This window comes from Cucumis sativus, chromosome 2 (genome assembly GCF_000004075.3).
Source record: "Cucumis sativus cultivar 9930 chromosome 2, Cucumber_9930_V3, whole genome shotgun sequence".
Lineage (NCBI taxonomy): Eukaryota > Viridiplantae > Streptophyta > Magnoliopsida > Cucurbitales > Cucurbitaceae > Cucumis > Cucumis sativus.
In genome coordinates this window covers 19,480,905-19,500,979 of record NC_026656.2, presented here as the reverse complement: position 1 = coordinate 19,500,979, position 20,075 = coordinate 19,480,905, and the positions used below count along the sequence as shown (strand labels likewise).

At 31.7% G+C, this 20,075-nt stretch overlaps 2 protein-coding genes across 3 annotated transcripts; both read right to left on the bottom strand.

The window, feature by feature from the left end:
• Positions 1-1,161: 1,161 nt before the first annotated feature.
• LOC101220873 (serine/threonine-protein phosphatase 2A activator) lies at positions 1,162-8,843 on the bottom strand. 2 transcript variants are annotated; one of them, XR_004214651.1, is made up of 3 exons: positions 7,565-8,843; positions 3,449-3,539; positions 1,162-1,428 (listed from the first exon to the last, which is right to left on the bottom strand). XR_004214651.1 is itself a non-coding variant. In XM_004152582.3 (2 exons), exons 1-2 carry the CDS (start codon positions 8,755-8,757, stop codon positions 3,533-3,535), a joined length of 1,200 nt encoding a protein of 399 aa, XP_004152630.1. In that variant the 5' UTR covers positions 8,758-8,843; the 3' UTR covers positions 3,148-3,532. The 2 variants fall into 2 exon arrangements, 1 of the variants encoding a protein (XP_004152630.1); XM_004152582.3 differs by lacking the exon at positions 1,162-1,428 and having other exon boundaries at positions 3,148-3,539.
• A 1,929-nt stretch (positions 8,844-10,772) lies between these two features.
• On the bottom strand, positions 10,773-11,957 carry LOC101221106 (protein PHOSPHATE-INDUCED 1). The gene has a single exon (XM_004152583.3). It carries the CDS (start codon positions 11,900-11,902, stop codon positions 10,952-10,954), a length of 951 nt encoding a protein of 316 aa, XP_004152631.1. The 5' UTR covers positions 11,903-11,957; the 3' UTR covers positions 10,773-10,951.
• Between the last annotated feature and the right edge of the window lie 8,118 nt (positions 11,958-20,075).

Here is a 20,075-nt window from a genome sequence, read left to right as displayed (position 1 = left end):
TGGAGTAGAAGGGCAAAATGAAATGATAAGTGAAAGAGAAAGTGCAATCCACGTATATGCCACATTCTTCATAATAATAAACCACAATACAACTTCTACCTTCAAACATTTTGTTCTAAGTCCTCATTATAATATTTCGCTTTTTAAAATTCAAATTATTATTATTTTTTTAATGTTCATATCATACTGATGCTATTCATTATACTTAATCTAACAGATTAATAACATCTGATTACTCAATAAACAGTATCAATTTTTTGTCATTAACTTTAATATTCAAATCATATGATTTTTTATCATGTGTGTGGTTAAATACCAAATCTACCTTTCCCTTGTGGCTATCACATTGTAATTCTTTTTCAAAATATATATACGTACACTCCATAAATAAATAAATAAATAAGCTCTATAAAGTATAAATATTTTATCCAATTTTCTATCTTTCATAATTTTCCTACAAAATTTTATTATTACAATCATTTATTTTTATTAATCAAATAAAATAGTTTAATTAAATTTTAGTTAAAAATATTCATTCATCCATATTTTAATTCATTCAATATTAATCAATACAACAATATATTAAATAATCAAAATTTATGGTCATTTTCAAATATAACAAAATGAATCAAATTAATTACAAAATATAACAAATACACATTCTATCCACAATGAAGTATAATAAACCAAGATATTTGTATTTAATTATATTATGATATATACAAGTAATGATCTATTTTGGCATATCACATTATCACACATAAATAGTTTGTGATATTTTATTAAATTTATAAATATTTTAAAAGACTTTCTACTAAAATAAAATTTTTAAATTTAATTATAACTACGTAATTTGTTTCCATGACTCGTTCTCTTAGGTTTGATAAAAGAATCATTTAGTCGTACTTTTTATATACAAAATTAGTAAATCAAACACATTCATTCATTTACCTTCTCAAAATTAATTATCCTACAAATCTAAACACATGCATTAATTATCATATGTCAAACAATCCCCTTTTATTTTTCTCAAGTAGTGGAGATGTTCTTGCTAATTGTGAAAAGATTAGGTTCAAAGTTTCAACAAAATTTCATTTTCTTGATTCTCTGAATTATAAAGGAGAATGATAACAACACAAATTATAATTGAACTTTGAAACCTTTTAAATTATACATACACTTTATAGAAAAAAGAACTATCACGTTGAAGTTGCTATTCATATAAGATGGTTTACTCAACTTCAGACAACATCTAATATTCAGTACACAAATAATTTGAAAAAAACAAAAGAAAAAGAAACTCCACACAGATAATTGAACTAAATTCACATGCTACATGTATCCCTCTTTTAAAAGGTAATTCGCCCAATGAATACGACTTCGTCAAATGACACGTCTACAATACCAGGACCAACCTCCAACTTGGACCTTCATAAAAGTTTTAATTATAATAGTCGACAGTTTCAATTCTATAAAATTAACTACATCTCATATGATTCCTTATTGTTATCATAGTTTTATCTAAAGATAGTTTACACAAACTATTATTATTGTTGGGACTAAAATTGAAAGAGAAAAAGAAGAAGGTGGAGTTGTGATATATTGTCCTAGACATCCAAAGATGTTGGATCGTCGTACAATCCTAACATGCCAAAATAGCCTTCTGTTATTTTCACACTACAAATATCTGTATTCCTCTAAATATATATTGAATTATATTTCTATTTTCTGCTTTGAAAGTTCTTTTTTCTTTTTTTATTTCTACAAGTTACTTCAATCATATAATGAAAAATAAAATAAAACACAGAAAGAAATTACTATATGTATTTATTTGTATCATAATAGATATAAATATTAATCTATTACTAATAAATTATAATATTTTATTAAATTTATAAATATTTTAAAAATATTTATCATTTAAAATAACTTTTTTTAAAAGAACGATCAGGAATTTGTTAAATGATAAGTTGGGGTTGAATGCAATGAAACTTCCTTGTAAGTTATAACAAATGCAGCTTAAAGAGAACAAATAACGAAAACAACAAAACAAAGAATACAACTGTTTGGAAGCCAATCTAAATCATTTGAAACTTTTTTGACAGCACATTGTACTATCAAATATCAATAAAGGAAAATTACTTTTTTAAGTGGAGAAATTGTCCAAATCAGATAAAATATTTATTACAGTGTAATAACTTTTGTCTTTTAGTTAATTTATTAATTTTTTCTACTTTTAAAAATATCCTTTTAAATTTAAGTTTTACTAAATTTTATTTAATTCTAAGGCTTTGAAATATTAAAGTTATAGGTTTCAAAATTTACACTTCAAAACTTTTTTAAAATTTAAACTTTTTTTTGTCAATTTTTTTTGTCTAGTGTAATTGATTTTTGTTGGTTTTTTTATGAAGGGTAAATAGTTTGTTGTTCTATTATTATTTTTGAAAGGTATAGACAACTTAATTTTAACTCACTTTTTATCATTTAACTCAAAGCCTAACAGCTAAAAGTGTTTTACAACGTGGTGTACAAATAAAATTTAAACCAAAAAGTTGAAAATTATTTTTCCTATCCACCATTCAAATAATGAATAATAAAAGAATCGATCAAGTAACTATTATTATTGTTTTCAAATTTTTTTTCCCTTTTGAGAAGCGATAAACTAGTACTTAAAATATAAGAAAACTATATTAGAAAAAAAAATTACAAAAATATCTATAGGAATAATTAGAATTTTCTAACGTTCTTTTTATCTGAAATTAATTTAGAAAATATATGTTATTTTAGGTAAGTGAGTATGGAAATGAGATGTTCAAGAAACAGAAAAATATCTCCATGAAGTAAAATCGAAATATGGATAGATCGTAAAGCAGAATTACATTTTGAAATTTAATCTCTACAACAGTTTAGTCTCTTTATTTAGACATTTTTCGACCTTTATGATTACTAACATTTACGGGAGAGGAGAGTAGAGTGTCTATTTGGCATCTAAATATTCAAAATTTCCAATAATAACTGATCCATCACGTAAAGAATTGAATTTAAAGTAGATAGGTATGGTGACTTTTTTTCTTAAATGTGTGGACAAGAACTAAAATTTGAAAACCTATTTAAAACAAGAACTTAAAAGTTGAAAGACCAAACATATAGTTTAACCAACTTTTAAATATAGACTAAATTTAAGAAAAACATTCTTTGATGTCTAGACATATTTCTGCCTAATTAAGAAACGGTTCATCAAGACAACAATTCAACAAGAAAAAGCACAAAACAATACAAAAGGTACGAAATAATTTCAGTTATGTAAATATTCTAAATATTAATATCTCCGTTTTCATATCTATGCCACATTCTAGTTTTGAACGTTCAATTCTCTTATTTAGATTCATCAAACTTAAGGGCACTTAACCAAGACTACAAGTTAAAAGAGAGTTAAAGAAGAACATACTTTCTCGTGTTCCATGATCCTACAAAATTTGTTAGCAGAGTGGTGTGAAGTCCATAGAAAATGTGCACAAACGATGTCCACATTTTATTCCCTGTCAGAATTAAGCAAGAAAAATATCAGAAATTAAAACGTTAGTCATTACTGAAAATAGAATAACAGAAAACTTAGTACTTCAAACTATCGGTTCTTGTTAAATGAATTTACTTGAGCTGTTAATATTGTTTCTTATTGCTGCTACCAGCTACTACTTACTAGCAGCTACCTTTCTATTTGCATCAACAAGAGTATGTTGCTGCTGCTACAGTGTTTTCCCTTTCCCAGCATTTATGTTTTTATGGTATCAAATCTCAGATAAGGTCAAAATTCCTTTACAATGGCAGAAAGCTCCCATCGGGCAACCAATGAGAAGGACAAGATCGTTAGAGATCTCTTCCAAGTACGAAAATAGCTACCACAGATCAGATGGGAATGGACCTCTCTTCCTGTTCATCTTGAAATTCACCAAGTTCAAAGCTGGTAAGTGTATAGGGACTTCAGTCTTTTTGAACAAGACTTATCAGATATTTTCAACTATCGCTAATTGCTAGAACAGCGAGAATAATGATGGGTGGGATCTTGCTTTTTTTGTAGAGGCCTCTTCCAGGGAGAAATTCAACGCTGGATTGGCCTCATGGAAAAGATTTATATTGATCAGTTACAAAACTTCACGGATAAACATTATTTGGATGCTGAACACACGAGCATCCTTTGCAACTTAGTCTTTTATTCAATCTGTTTTAGTTTTAGTCACGAATCACTTTCAAGTCCCCTCTAGTCGGGGCCATCTGGAATTTCAAGTCTCCCAAGAAAGTTAAGGTGTTTCTATGGGCTCTTGCTTATAGAAGTCTAAGACACAGAAAAAGTTGCATCAAGTTTGCAAGGCGGCTCTGTCCACCCTTCACTCAGCTGCCTTTATATGTAAAGGAAGGAGACTCTTGATCATCTTCATTGTTTTTTTGCTAAAACTAAGGGGAGGAACTTCCATCATCGCTCTTCTGCATAAAAAAGGTTTGGAACTTTCTGTTCTTTTTTTCTTTTTTAAATAAGAAATATCTTTCATTGATGTATGGAAGTACAAAATGGGGGCAAGAGCCCAAGACCAAGGGGGTTACAATAGATTTCTCCAATAGTAAAAAGGTTGGAACTTTCTTCACGGAATTTTTGGATTTCGACTAGTCTCCTGAATCAGACTGATGATTGGCTGACAGAAGTGCTCACGGTTGGGGATTGAAAGGGAGAGGAACTATTATCCTCCTTCTATTTTTATCTTGCCCTCATCTATACTTTCTCTCACCTCCAACCCCAGTATCTCACCACCATGAATAAGAATCAAGCTCCACAGAGAACCACCAAAACAACTGTTCTTATCCCAATATTTTATAGAAGAATGTCATTTAGGCGTTCAGACACTTGAAGACTAGAGGAAATAGACTTGGTCCAATTTAAGAAAATAATATTATAGAACAAGAAAAAGAGAATTCTGCAACAAATTTTACAAGTGATAAAGGTAAATATTTTAATAGCACCCTGATTATCCTTAAAATGTTCCGTTTATTACCTTGGTCTTTACTGTGTTTAGGATCTTAATAGAAGGCAAGTAAGAACTGGGGCAAAAGGAATTTTCTTCAGGATCAGTACCAAAAAAAAAAAGCTCCTTTTCCATTCTAGGATTCTGTTCCATACTTATAACAGGAACAAGGATGAAAATCAGTACAAGGGACAAGAGGATAGGGTGGGAATTATACTGAGACAATGGATAAACTCGAATGACCACTGTCAGAAAGAGATTAAATTACACTGATCTCTAAGTCTAACCCAAGTCAACAGTGATAACAAAAAAAAAAAAAAAACCCTAGATACAGAATCCTTATAGAAGCTTCGGTGAAGAGAGTTCCAAAAAGATGCAACAAAATGAGCAAGCTCCAAAGATGTCAAACTCTTCGATTAACAGATATATATTGACAGATTGACATGTTGAATTAACAATTGTGAGGATGAAGTCATAGAGTAGCTGAATTGTTATTACCAGCAGTCCCACTTGGTACTCCCGTTGCTAGGATCAAGGAGGAAACTTAAAACCACCCTCATGTGGGAGCTAGTGATCTATAGATTTTTTTTTTTTTTTTTGAGTTCAGTTAAGGATACAAGGATCCAAACATTTAGGGTTGTCTTAAACAAAAAACTAGAGCATAGTCCAGTATTTTTTTAAATAGATGAAACCACTTTCATTGAGAAAAAAGTGAAAGAATATAAAGGGAATACAAAAGAACAGGTCCTTGAAAGGAAACCCTACTCTAGGAAATGGCTCCATTTGGACAAAACATAACCTATAGAACAATTACAAGAGCTCTTTGAAGTTGAAGCCCAAAGTGAATATGAAATCTAATGAGGGACTCAGTAACTGATGAATGCCTCACCAAACCCCTAAATGCTCTACTATTCTTCTCTCCCCAAAGATCCCACAAAGTAGAACGCGCTAACAAGCCATAAAAACCAACATTTTACACAAAAAGGCGAATTTAGGAGGAACTCGTCGATTATACCACTAGTAACTCGTGAAGGGCAAGCTTAAGACCAGAAGTTTCAAAGAAACTACTCCAAACAGATCTCACAAGCTCACACCTCCAAAGAATTTAGGTCTTGGAGTAAATAGACTACATCCTGACAAAAGAATACTACAAAGTTGACCAACTCACACCTCCATTCACTAGGGGGATAAATAACTATCATGTTCACTTTAAAAAATCTAATAACTAATTGAACTCACATTCTTTTGCTGACTTCAAAACAAATTACAAACTATGACAAAAGACTTTACCACCCATATCCAAATAAATAATAGAAAATTACTTTTAAGAGTTAAGCCCTGATCATTTACTTCCTCCCCACACTTTTCCATCGAAAGTATCACTTAAGAAAATGTGGCAGGAGGCATCAACTTTTCATTCATGACAACGCTAAAGCTTACTTAAACATATAATTTAAATAGTTAACAATCTGAGTTGGAAGGGAAAAGGTATGCAATTTAGACAATACAAAGCCATTGATCCTTGAGCATAGTTCGTCTGGTTAAGGAATTAAAACATTAAAGCAAAAAGTTAGATGATTAATTCCCATATCACATATATTGTTGAATCCAACCCACACAGAAACCCCAGTAGAGAATGGATTTTCAACTATGTAAGATATTGAAACATGGAACCTAGGAGAAAATTACAAGGGCCTTCGATAGTAAAGCCCAAAGAGGAACATGGAACCTCAACAAGACCAAACCTCACTAAGATTTAGGGTTTGTTAAAATGATTTGAACTCATTACTTCAAAGTCTTTGTTATTTACATGAATCCTTATAGACCACCAAGTCAACCCTGGGTGCTTATCACAATTAGGTTACATTAGTGGTTTCCATCGCGTTTTAATCTCACAAAATGGAGCGCTATTTGTGATCAGGCTTACTTTGTACTGCTGCTGGATACTTCAACCATCTTCATAAACTTTTTAAAGATATACAAGTCCATTTTTAAATTAAAAGCTTGAGTAAACACAAACGGGACAAAATATAAAGATATTATTTGTTGAATATTGAATAGTATAACTAAATGAAGAAATGGAGTAGTAGTGGACATCAAACCTATGGAGGTTATTCTTGAAATAAAAACAGATCCCAGTAATTTATATTATTATTTTTTTGGTAAAATGCCAACTATAATTAAGAGAGAAAACAAATATACACGAGGAATAAGAAAAACGCCCCAAGAAAGCACTCGCTTAGCCTAGGAAGGGGCTCCAGTCATTCAATACTATGACTCGTTACGTTTATGAATTCACAAACTCGTAGACATGCATATTTCCAATGAAGAGTACCGTTTTCCTAATCAATGTGCTCTAACGATGAATTCCAAAATCCGACCAAATGCACAACATAAAGTTCACGATAATCCTTAATTTCCCTAAAATGTACCACTGAGATATGACTACAGAGCAACTTTTTGGCATGAAGTCTCTATTCGTGTAAATAAACAGAATCCAATGTAGTAAGATACGGAAAAAAGAAAACAAACGCAGCAGAGAGTCATACCATTTGATGAGCCAGCCGAAGAGAAAATGTTGCATGATAGGAACTTTCTCCAACACCTCCGCTTTATACATTTTGAGCAACCCGCTGTTCACCTTCTTCCAAGCAGGAACCCCACTGATATCATCCAGTAAAGGAGAGTGCTCTGCAAACAGACCCTTCTTCACTTTCTTCACGAAAGCAATACATGAGAGATAGAGATACTCAGAAGAAAAGTTATCCAATATATCCGGATTGTGAATAGATTTGGGTTTCATATATTTGTGGTCAATCAATTGAGAGGACCCGAAAATGAAAGGTAAGAAATGGTAGTCGTCAAGACCCCAAACTCCGTGTGATCCCGCCGGCTCCAAACTGTAAACCAATTGCAACTTTCTCATTAACTCAAGGTACTTAACGAACACTCTAGCCACAACAGCATGATAATCTTCTTCTTTAATAAGCCCCAACCGCGCCAAGCAATACAACCAGGCAGCGAAATTAGTTTCGTGACCCGTGCCATAATCGATACGGCTCGAATTTCCGAAGCTATCAGTAAAATACGGGATTAATTCAACAGTGGCGGATCTCCAATCGTCGGGAAGAAGCCGTATCATGAAATCCTCGCTGTTTTCGACCAAGCGAGAATGCCAAGTTCGGTACGAAACATTGCCGTATCGAGCTGCTTGCTCGGTGGGAGGAATTTCATCAACCCAATCAATCAACGTATGAAGAATTGAAATAATGTTATTCACTGTGTCCGATTCGTGACAAGGATCAGATATTTTGTGGCCACGCATGGATTCAGAGAGGGCAACAACAAAACCTAGAAAATTCTTGCCGGAATCAGAATCGTTAAAGCTACGGATATGGTCGGGCGATTGGATTTTCTTGGAAGGAGCTTGAAAAAGAAAAGGAGGCGCAACGGGAAGTACCTTCTCCGATTGAGGAACTGGTGAAAGAATTATGGCTTGCCGAGACTGTTCATTCGGAGGGAGATTGATGGCCGGAGCTCTAATAGGTCGATAGTTTGGAGGCAGTGGAACTTCCGAGGACCAAGACGGAGGCGGCGGTGCAAAAGTGGTAGGGCCGCCACATTTGCGGCAGGTTCCACATGCGCCAGTAGAATTATCGTGGGCGGAGGAGGAAGAAGAAGAGGCCGGTGGGCATGAAGTTTCCGGCGATAAGAGGGATTGATGAGAGTGCGGCTGTTCCATTGCTAAAGAAAGTGAGAATTGAATTGGATTGACGACGACGACGATCTAATCAACCGCTAAACCGAAAAGAAATGGTAGCTGCCTCTGCTTCTGGTTTTGACGTCGATTCTTTAGCGCGACAGTAGAGTTCGTTAGTGGGCTTTCTAGGAACGGCCCATCAAAGCATTTCTAGGCCCAAGATTTTAAACCAAATAGTCCATATTTTAAGATCTTTTCAAATTTTTTAGTTTATTCAGAAACAAAAATAAAGTATTGAAATAACCTAATTAATCCATCATAATCACTTCAAATGACAGCTAAAATCAATTTATTTGTTATAATAATTAATTTTTTAATCAATATTAATTAGTTGAAATTGGTATCATATTCCATTTCCAAAATAGGTTATAGTAAATTTTAAATTAATTCTCAATCTAACAATACCTGAAATAGTAACTTAACATCATAAATTACCTTTTAAAATTTACCAAACACTATTTTATTTACCTCCCACATGAAAACAAAACTAGTTCTTAGTCCTTTACCATTTTTCAACAACGTTCACCTCATTATCTTTAAAAAAAGTTCACAAATTACAAAACGCGTAGAAACAAAACATTTCAAAAGTTCAAACTATAAAAAGAATTAACTTAAAAGTCTAGACCAAATGTAAGATTCGAACTTCTATTTTCGTACGTGGTCTCCTCATCATCTTTCACTCTAGGAACTTACTAGTTTTTTCCTCCTTCTAAATTTGTCTATTTACCATTAACTACATTTACTACTATAAAGCTGAGACCGAATCATACATTATCATACATATTAAAAAACTTTTAAATTTTATGATTTATGGTCCAAAAATAGTGTTAATTTTGAGGCATAGTAATAATAAGAATAACAATAATGTAAGTTTAGGATGTGTTATAGTATTGAACAGAATATTAATATTTGGTTATGAGAATTAAAAAAATATAGAAGAAAATGCAACAAAATCTCCTAATTTATGGATCTGGTGACCCATAATAGCAAATATAAAATAGAAAGAAATGAAAAAAAAAGGGACTTTAAGTTTCACTTTTAAAAAGGGAATGTCCCATAGGGAGCAAAAGTTAGGGGGCCACCTGAGGTTACTGTTTGGTACCTTGGAAGTACAAATTAGAACAATTGCCAGCTCATATCCCATTTCCCACCAAAAAATATATATATATATATATATATCACAATTTCAAAACAAGTAATTTCCTAACAAATCAAATAAATAAAAGTATTTTTATATATAGTTTACCAAATTAACTACTGTTGTTATTATCTATTGAGGTGTGATGTTTGATAAAATAATTTGAATATTTATATACAAATTAAATAATAAACCCCTTGTTTTGTTTTTCTTTTTCTTTTCTATTTAACAATCAATTAAATAATGAGAAATTAGTTTTTTTTAAAAAAAAAAAAATTAAAAACGAGTAGTTTTTTAATTTTTGTCATCTTCTGAATTTAAAATTTGACACTTTAACGGTTATGTGTTCATTAAATATAGTAATAATCTGATTGGTCATTTCAAATTTTCATTTTTCTCTTTTTCAATTTTTGTTCATTGAAAAACGGAAAAAAAATATATATGTATGTATGGTAATTGTTTGTGTTTTTGGTTTTTGAAAAAGTGTGTATTTTTTTTCATTTTAAAAACAATTTTTTTGTTTTAAGGAATTATTTACTAAAGAAATCCGGTTTTGTAAAAATTGATTTGCAAAAACAAGAAACAGAAAACAATGAGATTAACAAACAAATCAAAAGTTAAAACACTAAATAAAACATACCAATCACAATGAATTGAAATGATCACGAGAACAAGGCATTACAAAACCCCCAAGGAAGGATTAAATAGATATTAGACCAAATTTAAAAACGAACTATTCTTCATTTAACAATGGCTTTTAATTATTGTTTGAAAAGAAGTTCTAAACTACTGATTCCATGGATTGTGTTCGTCTCTCCAAATAAGGATATAGAGGAAAAAGGAAGATTGAAAAAGAAACTAATTTTGTAAAGCAAACAAAACAGATTTGCCCATTCATATCATTAATCCTCATATAAATAACAACATAACCTAAAAACAAATGAAGAAATCAACGAATTTCATACTTAGTATCAACCATTTCCCTACCATATCCTCCACTAAATCCCATATTTTTCATTTTACAGTACAAAAATTTTCTTAAACTAAAGTCGAACAAGCCGATGTAGAAGGATCGTATAAAGCTGGAAGCAGATATTTCCGTCCACCGCCATTAGCATTATAGCTTCCACCGGTGACTGAATCCGTCAACAACTCCCCAGCGTAGCCAGGGTAAGCCCCTTTCCCATAAACCCCAGTACATGCAGACGCTGCCTCTAATGGCGCCTCCGCCGGACCTTGAAAATATCCGTTACCAAACGGATTTGTGGCAGTTCCAGCCAGAAGACTAGCAAGGTTAATAATCATTCCGTCCATTCCCACATCGCCGTTAGGAGCAATCAATGGAGGCGATTGAGGTCCATACATCGGCTGATGAAATGGCCAAGCACAATGTCCAGGGCATTGCGTCTCGGAATTTCCAACCCAAATGTAAGCAAACTTATAGTTCTTTCCTTTGACTCCACCCCTGCCTCGGCGGACGGTAGAACCAAACCCATGAGTTCCACAACGGCTCATACAGAACCCATCGACAGTAACATCAGAAGCTGTTAAAACGACATTAATGGCGTTTCTTTGCTCACCCTTTGAAGCCAATTGAAGGATTTGTTTGTTGGTTAGTGATTTCCCCAACGAGTAATTCTCATCCAAGATTTGCTTGCCGAGATTGAGAAACAGGGGACTCGATTTCTTCTTGTAATACTTCTCCGTCAGTTTCCACCAAGTGGAAACCGATGGTTCAGTGACTTGAGGGCGAGAGGAAGAGAGAGAGCTGATGAAATCGGAGACGATTGCTTTTTGGGAAGGCTTGAACTTGCCATACCAAATGAGATTGACACTGATTTTGCCGGAAAGAAGAGCTCCATTGTGGTATTTAAGAGATTGGGTTTGGTCGGGAATGAACTCGCTTAGCATACGCGAGGCGGAGATTTGGAAGAGGGAGATAGCTATGAAGAAGCGGACCATTGATGTAATAAAAGTAGAGGAAGCCATTTTTCTTTTTTGAAAAAACTAAACAGAGGGAATTGATTTGTGGATGAGGAAATGAGTAGAAGGAGTTTATATATATAGGAGGAAAGGTAGTGTTAAGTGGGTTTTATTTTTATTTTTTTAAAATTAAAAAAAAAAAAAATGAAGTGGTTTGGCAGGAAAGTGCCAAGAAGTGATGGATAAAGAAAAAGAGAAAAGAAAAAGTTGGGATAGGTATTATTGGAGATGGAATTTAGCTTCCAATTTACGATTGCTGAAAATTAGCCACCAAGTAAAGAGGAAAAACGCCATTCCTCAAAACCCCATTCCCTAGGCACGCGCTTCCCTTTGACTTAACCCACTCAAGTACTTTCTTTTAAACCAACCCAATAAATTAACACAATTAATCAACTCAACTATAATAACTCAGTACAAACCGTGTAAATTAAGTTGAGTTGTGAGGTGGTAGGAGTGGGTTTATGAACACCATATAGCTGTTATACATTGGAGCGTGAGATACACTGGGTACAAAAATCCGTAGGATAAGAGGGAGGTAAAAAAGCTCTGGATTTTAAATGAAAACGTGTGTTACAGCGGAGGGAACTTTTATTTTCTTTCCTTTTCCTTTTCCTTTTCCTTTTTCTTTTTCTTTTTTCTTTTTTCTTTTTTCTTCTCAATTTTGCTACGAAACAAAGAGCGTTACAGCTTAGGTACAGTAGGTAACGAATAATATCCAAATTACAAAAAAAGACCTCGGGAGGTAGGGGCAAAATGGGAAAAGGGGGGAAGGTGGAAATAGACGTTGGGGAGACGGACAGGCTGGAGGCAGTGCATGAATGTAAATTCATCGAGAGGCGTAAAAGAATCCAACTGGCAATGGGCATCCAATGGTGGTGAATACTGAATTGTGGTGGTGTGGTGTGTGGGGGTGGAAGGGGGGGAATAACACGTGACCTGCACGTGATATATGACGCGCTCTCTCTCTCTCTCCCGCTCCCAATTTTTATCCTCTCTAATAATACCACGTTGAGCCGTCGTATTGCCTAAACCCTTCATAGCCGGTAACCGGTAGCCAGTATCAACCCACCACCTCTCCTCTTCCAGTGAAAGTCTAACTGGACCTCCCAGCTGGCATATAAATGAGTTTCACACCCTAAACCTAATTTCTCTCTCTCTCTTTTTCCCCTTTCCTTTTAATTTTATTTCACTTTCATAATTTTCTTTCCCAAAAAGCTATTTACTGGTCCCATATATAGAGAGAGAGCAAAAAATAAAAATTACTTCAAATTTTAATCCATTTATTTTATATCTTAATTTACTTTTTTTAATACAGCTACGAAAATGAATTATTGAATTTTCCACCTCTAAAAAAATGATATCACTATCAAAACCTATTTTACTTTAGTTTGGTGTCCAGGTCCAAAATAATGTTTAATTTAATAAAATAAGTAATTTTTTAGTTTGTATATATATATACAGAGAGAGAGAGAGGGGGTTAATTAAATTGAAAAATAGTTGGTAAAAGTTTTGAGCATGAGTTTAATTGAGTTAATGGTTGAATTGAATGCTTGTAATGAATAAAGATAGAAAGTAAACTCATAATCACGAGTCTGCGAACCCAACAGGATTGGCTGTAAAACATTATCCAAAATAATAATAATAATAATAGTATTTGGGATCACGAGGCTTCTCCTCTCCATTAAAACCCTACACCCCTAATTGATTAAAAATGAAAGGATAGGGTTTAGGAAAGAAGAAGGAAGAAGAAGAAGAGGATTCTTAAGACTTTAATTAATTAATTAAAACTTTATAATTGGATTTTACAAATCTTCCTAAATTCCCGTTAAGGATAAACAAGTGGCGCCGGCGGCCGAGGCAGCAGTGTCCTGGGTGGTCCGCCGCAGAGGGGGGAGGATTGAAGTATTGACTAAATTACCCTAATTTATAAGATTCTGTTTGTCTGTTATGTCCGTGGCTCAAAAGCTGGACTTGTCTCGTGACCACCTCCACCAAAACATACACCAAAAATATAAATTCTATTATTTTTGTTCTTCTTCTTATTATTATTGTTATTCCTCTTGTTGTTGATTTCTTTTTTAAAATAAAAAATAAAGACAAGAGTTTGCTGCAAATTATTGCAACTACTCAATGGAATGAACTGCACAGAAAAATATTAAAATACACTTTCAAATTTGGTTAATTTTAATCCTTTTACTAAGAGTTAGTTTTTATTAAAATTGATTAATTAATCATAATATTTTTCATGTAAAGAAACATGATATATGAATGTATTTTAAAATTTAGAATACAAATGTGAATGTATTTTAAATTTTATATAGTAAAAATGCTAATAAAAATGTCTATAATAAGAACTAAGTTTAAGATTAATGAGAAGTAGATGAACTAAAATTCAACAAATTCTAAATAATGTTTTAACTATATATACACACATGTATATGTGTACTTGTGCAAAAATCATATATATATTATTGTAACCTTTAAACATTAGGATCAAACGAACTTGTTTCATTTTTCTAAATTTAGAATGAAAAATATTGTGTGTTTTTATTTATAAATAATACATACATATATATATATATTTATTACGTAAAAGTTGAAATATATGAGTGAAATGTATAATTGTTTTTAATTTAACTTCTAAATATTATAAATAAATAAATGTACACTTTTATTAAAAAGTACATTTCAATTTTGTCCATACATTCAATGCACATGTGTAAGGCTTTGTAAAATGTTGAATTAATAACATAAACTATTTGAACTAATTCATACTCGGTTTTAAAAAAATCTTAATTGATAAAATTACTAGTAAACCAATATATATATATATATATATATATATATATATATATATATATATATATATATATATAATATATATCAAACATCATCTAATCTGGATTCAATTCAATGTATTCCTCCACCCTATCTCCATTTAGTCTTCCATTTTTTTCATGGACATTTGATCTTTCTTTTCGTTTCTTCTTTTCTTTCTTTTTGGAAGAAAAACTAATGTCTGAATTGCTATTACTATAATGTGATGGATAGCTATGGGCAGTAGCTGGGTTCTTCGTGTTGATTCATCAAGGGGGGAAATAATATTTTAGGCCACCTCTCATATTATTGATCAATGAGTACACATATCTAAGGTATCCAATGAGACAAATAAATAGTCTTACACAGATAGGGAGGTAACACCATAATTATATAAGATGAACTTATTTTCTTATCTCATTGGAGTTGGTGCACACATTTACTTATCTCATGAAAACTCTCTAATGATTTGTTTTATCAAACTCTAAGAATCGTTCTAGTTTTAAACTTTTACAAAAGTAACAATCTAGTTTATCTCTATATATATATAAATAAGTCCAACTTAAAAATAAGAGGTTAAGGTAATCATGTTAATTGTTCTATCTCACATGTTAATGTTACGTTAAAATAAAAAATTATCTCACATATTAATTGTTGTAAAACTTCATAAGCAGACACGCATCAAATTCTCAAAGCTAAACATAACATTGTAAATCCAAGACAATCTAAATAACAATCTTATCATGATGTATGGGTTTTTAGGGTAATCATGTCTTAAAATATAATATATTATTTGAAAAGGCACATCTATAAACAAAACCAAATACCATTTAGTGACATCTGTATATACTCCTAAACCTCTTTTGGAATGGCGATACATAAATTGTTAAAGCAAAGAGCAGTTGGCATAATTAAGAAAATAATTGAATGGGGGGAGAGAGGGAGAGGGAGAGGGAGAGGGAGAGGGAGGGGAGACATGTCCGTGAAGAGTGGATGAGATTTAGGTGAATGGCGTTTGATTTGGGTGCGTCTCTCAAGTCAATGGCACTGCTCATTTGGGTCACCAGCCAAAGGCATGCCCATTTGTCAAAGTCAATACCCCATTTATTCACTTTGTCAGAAAACCAAACCCCCCCATCCCATTCCTCTTAATATCCCCTTCGACTTTTTGCATACACCAAATTGGCTGCTACCCTAGAAGACGTTTTCAGAGTCAACTTCTTAGAGACAACCACCATTCACACATTTATATAGTATTATCCTGTCACGTTAAATAGTAAAATATTGCATTACATCTCATTCTAATATCATATTGAACTAAAAAACTTGGTTGATTAGTTTATAGTGAGTTTAGTTATATCAACGTTTTAGTATATATATCAAATTCAAAGCCAAATAACTCATTATAAATTTGGATAAAGATCATTTTAAATAACTACGCACTACTTGATTCGTGTTTAAACTAACATGCTTAAACTCTTAAAGTGGAAGGAAAGTAACTAAAACATGTACATGATCAATAGAGCTTAATATAGTCCTAAACTTGATTAAAATGAGTAAGTTTAGAGAAATTTTAATTACTTATATCAAATCTGTAAAATCAGTCTAATTAAATTGGATGTTTAATATATATATATATATATATATATATATACTCCCTAAGTTTAATTACTTATTGCACCCATTGATTGTCTTTGCAAATTGCAACCACTATTCTCTACCCATTTGCACTTGTCTAATTTCAATCAATGCTCAAGATTCTTCCCAACCCTCATAACTCCATTATTGCACTAAATAAATCCTTCGCCCTCCATTATTAATCCCAAATATATACATAACCAATAGAGTACTATGCATCCCTATTCCCATAATTTAATCCTTCATCTAATTTTCATTCTCAACCCTTTTCTTTTATATATATATATATAGTAAAATTGATTTATTTATAAAACGAATATTAATTCAACTTTTTGGGTTCATTTCAAGGAATGCATGTACAAATAATTAATTACGTTGAAATGTCTTTATTCTTAACATAAGATTTGTTGTATTCATGTTTATGTTATTTACAATTTTAATCACAAAATTTAGATCGAGACTATACTATATTATAAACGGTCTCACTCTAAAAGTATCTTCATGAATATTATGTTATATATCTCCAATAATATAATAAACTATTCTCTCCCTCTATCTATGGATGTGACTAATACGTAGATTATCTACCGTTTTTACATTTCTCGTCATGCTTATCTCGTACGTATTCGACGATTTTACTTGAAATTGAAGCGGAAGAAAGTGTTTAATTAGGTAACTATTTGAAATTCAAATAATTGAGGGAAAACAAAACAAGAACATTTTGTGGGGGTGTGTTTTGTTGGGAATGAGAGATGAGCAAACAGAACAGGCTTGGATGAATCAACATCCTGTCTGTCCCAATGCGTTGTACTCACCAATTCCATTGCCATGTGAATTTCAAACTATATACTAATACATACAGAAATAATATTAATTAACTAAAGTATTTAATATCAATTACCAACACCCATAAGCCACACCCCTCAACTCAACTTCATTCTGTCTGTCTTTTTTCTTTTCTTTTTTTCTAATATAATTTGCAGATTTCAATCCACTTTTTTCTTTTAAAATAATACTTAATTAATTCGAGTCGTTTCATAGTTATATATGTATTAATATATATTATCTTATCAGATTCACCTTTTCATATTAGAAAGAATCAATGTATTTAATATTAACTACATCATAATCAATTGTGTTTAATTTGAGTGTTCTCAGATTTTCTACTTTAATACCTTAAGAATGACCAAACCTGTGAATAGATAAGGGATGCATATATTTATAATTTTATCTCACACTTCATATCCAACAAATAATTAAAATATTTTGTAAAAACAATACAAAGAATTTTAATCATGCCACAAATTTTGTGTGGAATGCACTCGAGACCTTGTTTACTCAAGTGCAATAGAAATCAATCGAGTGATAACCTAAAAATTGGACTCTATGTAACTATGTTTGGTGTTGTGTACCTGTGCATTTGTACTAATACATATGGTGATCAATCTGATATCATCGTACTATTACTGTTTAAACTTAGGTTATGGTTATGATTTTAAAGAAAAAATGCTTCATTTTGACACTGTTAGTGTTAATTGTATTCATCCAAACCGTAACAATAATTGTGAAATTAATATTGTTAACCGTTCGTTACGACTAGTTAATCAATAAAATTTAATTAGAGTAACACTATTTTTTATTGCAAATAGGTAAAGATAGCCTAGGTTTCATAGGCATAGGAATTATGTGGGAGGGAAATTATGATACTTTCAAAAGGAAGAATGGAGGAATGGCATTTTTTTAATCCAAAGAAAAAGGAAGAAGAAAAGGTGCAATGAATTGTGCATATTTTGCCCATAATGTCATGATTCTTTTGAAAACCCCAACCTGAAAGGCTGAAACTGAAAGTTGTGGTAACGAGGAACGACATGTCGGCATGGGGAAAACCGATATGAATTCCCTAACCCATTATTATAGCCCATAGACCTTTTTCTTTTTTTTCTTTTTTTCCTTTTCCCTTTAAATTAATTGAATGGATAAGAGAATAAAAAAACAATAATAATAAAGCAAAATTATCATAAATAACTTTAAAAAATAAAGCATAATCTCAGATCCAAACCATCTGGACCAGAAGAAGGAATGAAGAAGGTGATGTTAGTTTGGACAGATTAAAAATATTTGAGAGCTATATTTACAAATTTCAAAAAGAGGAAGAAAGTAAAGGGATTGGGTTCTTTTGTTTGTAGTGTAGAATAGATTCTTCTGCTCCAACCAAAGGGTGTGTCTTTCTTTGATGCCCTTTTCCATTTAACTTCAATTATTATCATCATATATATTCATCTCCTCTCACACTTTTTCCTTTTTCACTATTTTGGTCCTACCACTAATCATGCATCTATTTAATATATATATAATTGACTTTTACAACTTTCAAGTTTTAATGAAATATTATTATATACTGATAACAAATTTACAAAGCATTTTCTAGTCACTTTAAAGCTTCTCTGTACCACTCGTGTTATAGGAAAAAAGGTTTATAGTTGATTCTACTAAGCTTACTGTTAATTTTTTTTAACTATGACAATTTAAAACCAAAGTTGTGACTCTTTTTATTGTAAATTACGTTGTGTTTGTAAAAAGTGAATCGGTTCATAAGATTAGGGGTGTACGATGCACCTTTTATATCTTATATATGTACTAATTAACTAGTAATTAGTAGTAGGGTGAATTACTATTACTTTCAATTGCTAATAGAAAACGGAACGAGAAAAAATAGTTATCCCTTATTCTATATGGTAACCCTTGATCTGTCGGTCATCTTGGGTGCTTCACTGTCATCACATGCATATAAGAAAAGAAAGAAACGGAAAAAGAAGAACGATTGTTTGACTCTCACTCGAGTTAACGGATATATAAAGCTAGACAACATAATATATGGAAATACATTAACTATAAATTACAAATTTTGGAATTATTGTTTGACTACGTCCTTGCCTTCTATGGGAATTTTCAAATCTCGCTACCCACCTTCTATAGACGAAAAAGAGATAAATGGACAAAAGGAAGGGAAAGAAACGAGTGACGTTTAAATCTAGCATGTGTTTAAAACTAAAGAAAAAATAAGTTAATTTTTAAATAAATACAATATCATCATTTATCTAATAGTCTATCAAAATCAAATTAATTTTCAACCATTTTGCTATTTAAAATCGATCTTAGATAATTTTATTTTATTAACATTTTAGAATTCGATTAAAAAAATCAAGTTAATATCACGAATAAAACTAACACACCGACCCTTAAATAAACATGGTAGTTTCATTATTTAGAACATTTTCTTTTTAATTAAAAATTAGGACCTTAAAAAATGTGTTTCCTTTTTTAAATTATAGAATTTTTGAAGTGCAACACATCTGTTTAAAGAACTTCTCGTTGCCATAAACTTCCTTTGAGTAATAGCCAAAGCATCATTCCATCGATCCAAGAACCACACACAAATTGAGGCCCTTTTTCTTTTTTCTTTTGTTCTTTTAAAATTGTTAAGAAAGAAAATAACATTTGGAAAAACATTAATAGTTTAATTTAATCTAAGGCTCTAAGCCTCGTAATGGTAATTGGTAAGAGAGCTTCTTCAAAACTTGATGGGTAAATCTAAATATTTCATGGGTAAATACATGCACATATCAAATAACGAGACAGAAACCACCCCAAACCCCGTTCAATATTTGCTTATTAAAATAACATAGTGATTAAATATCATAAACAAATAAGATTTCAATGTTAC

Bases quoted from the DNA above. Each gene is read 5' to 3' on its own strand.
- LOC101220873 (XM_004152582.3), bottom strand. From the start codon at position 8,757: ATGGAACAGCCGCACTCTCATCAATCCCTCTTATCGCCGGAAACTTCA.
- LOC101221106 (XM_004152583.3), bottom strand. From the start codon at position 11,902: ATGGCTTCCTCTACTTTTATTACATCAATGGTCCGCTTCTTCATAGCT.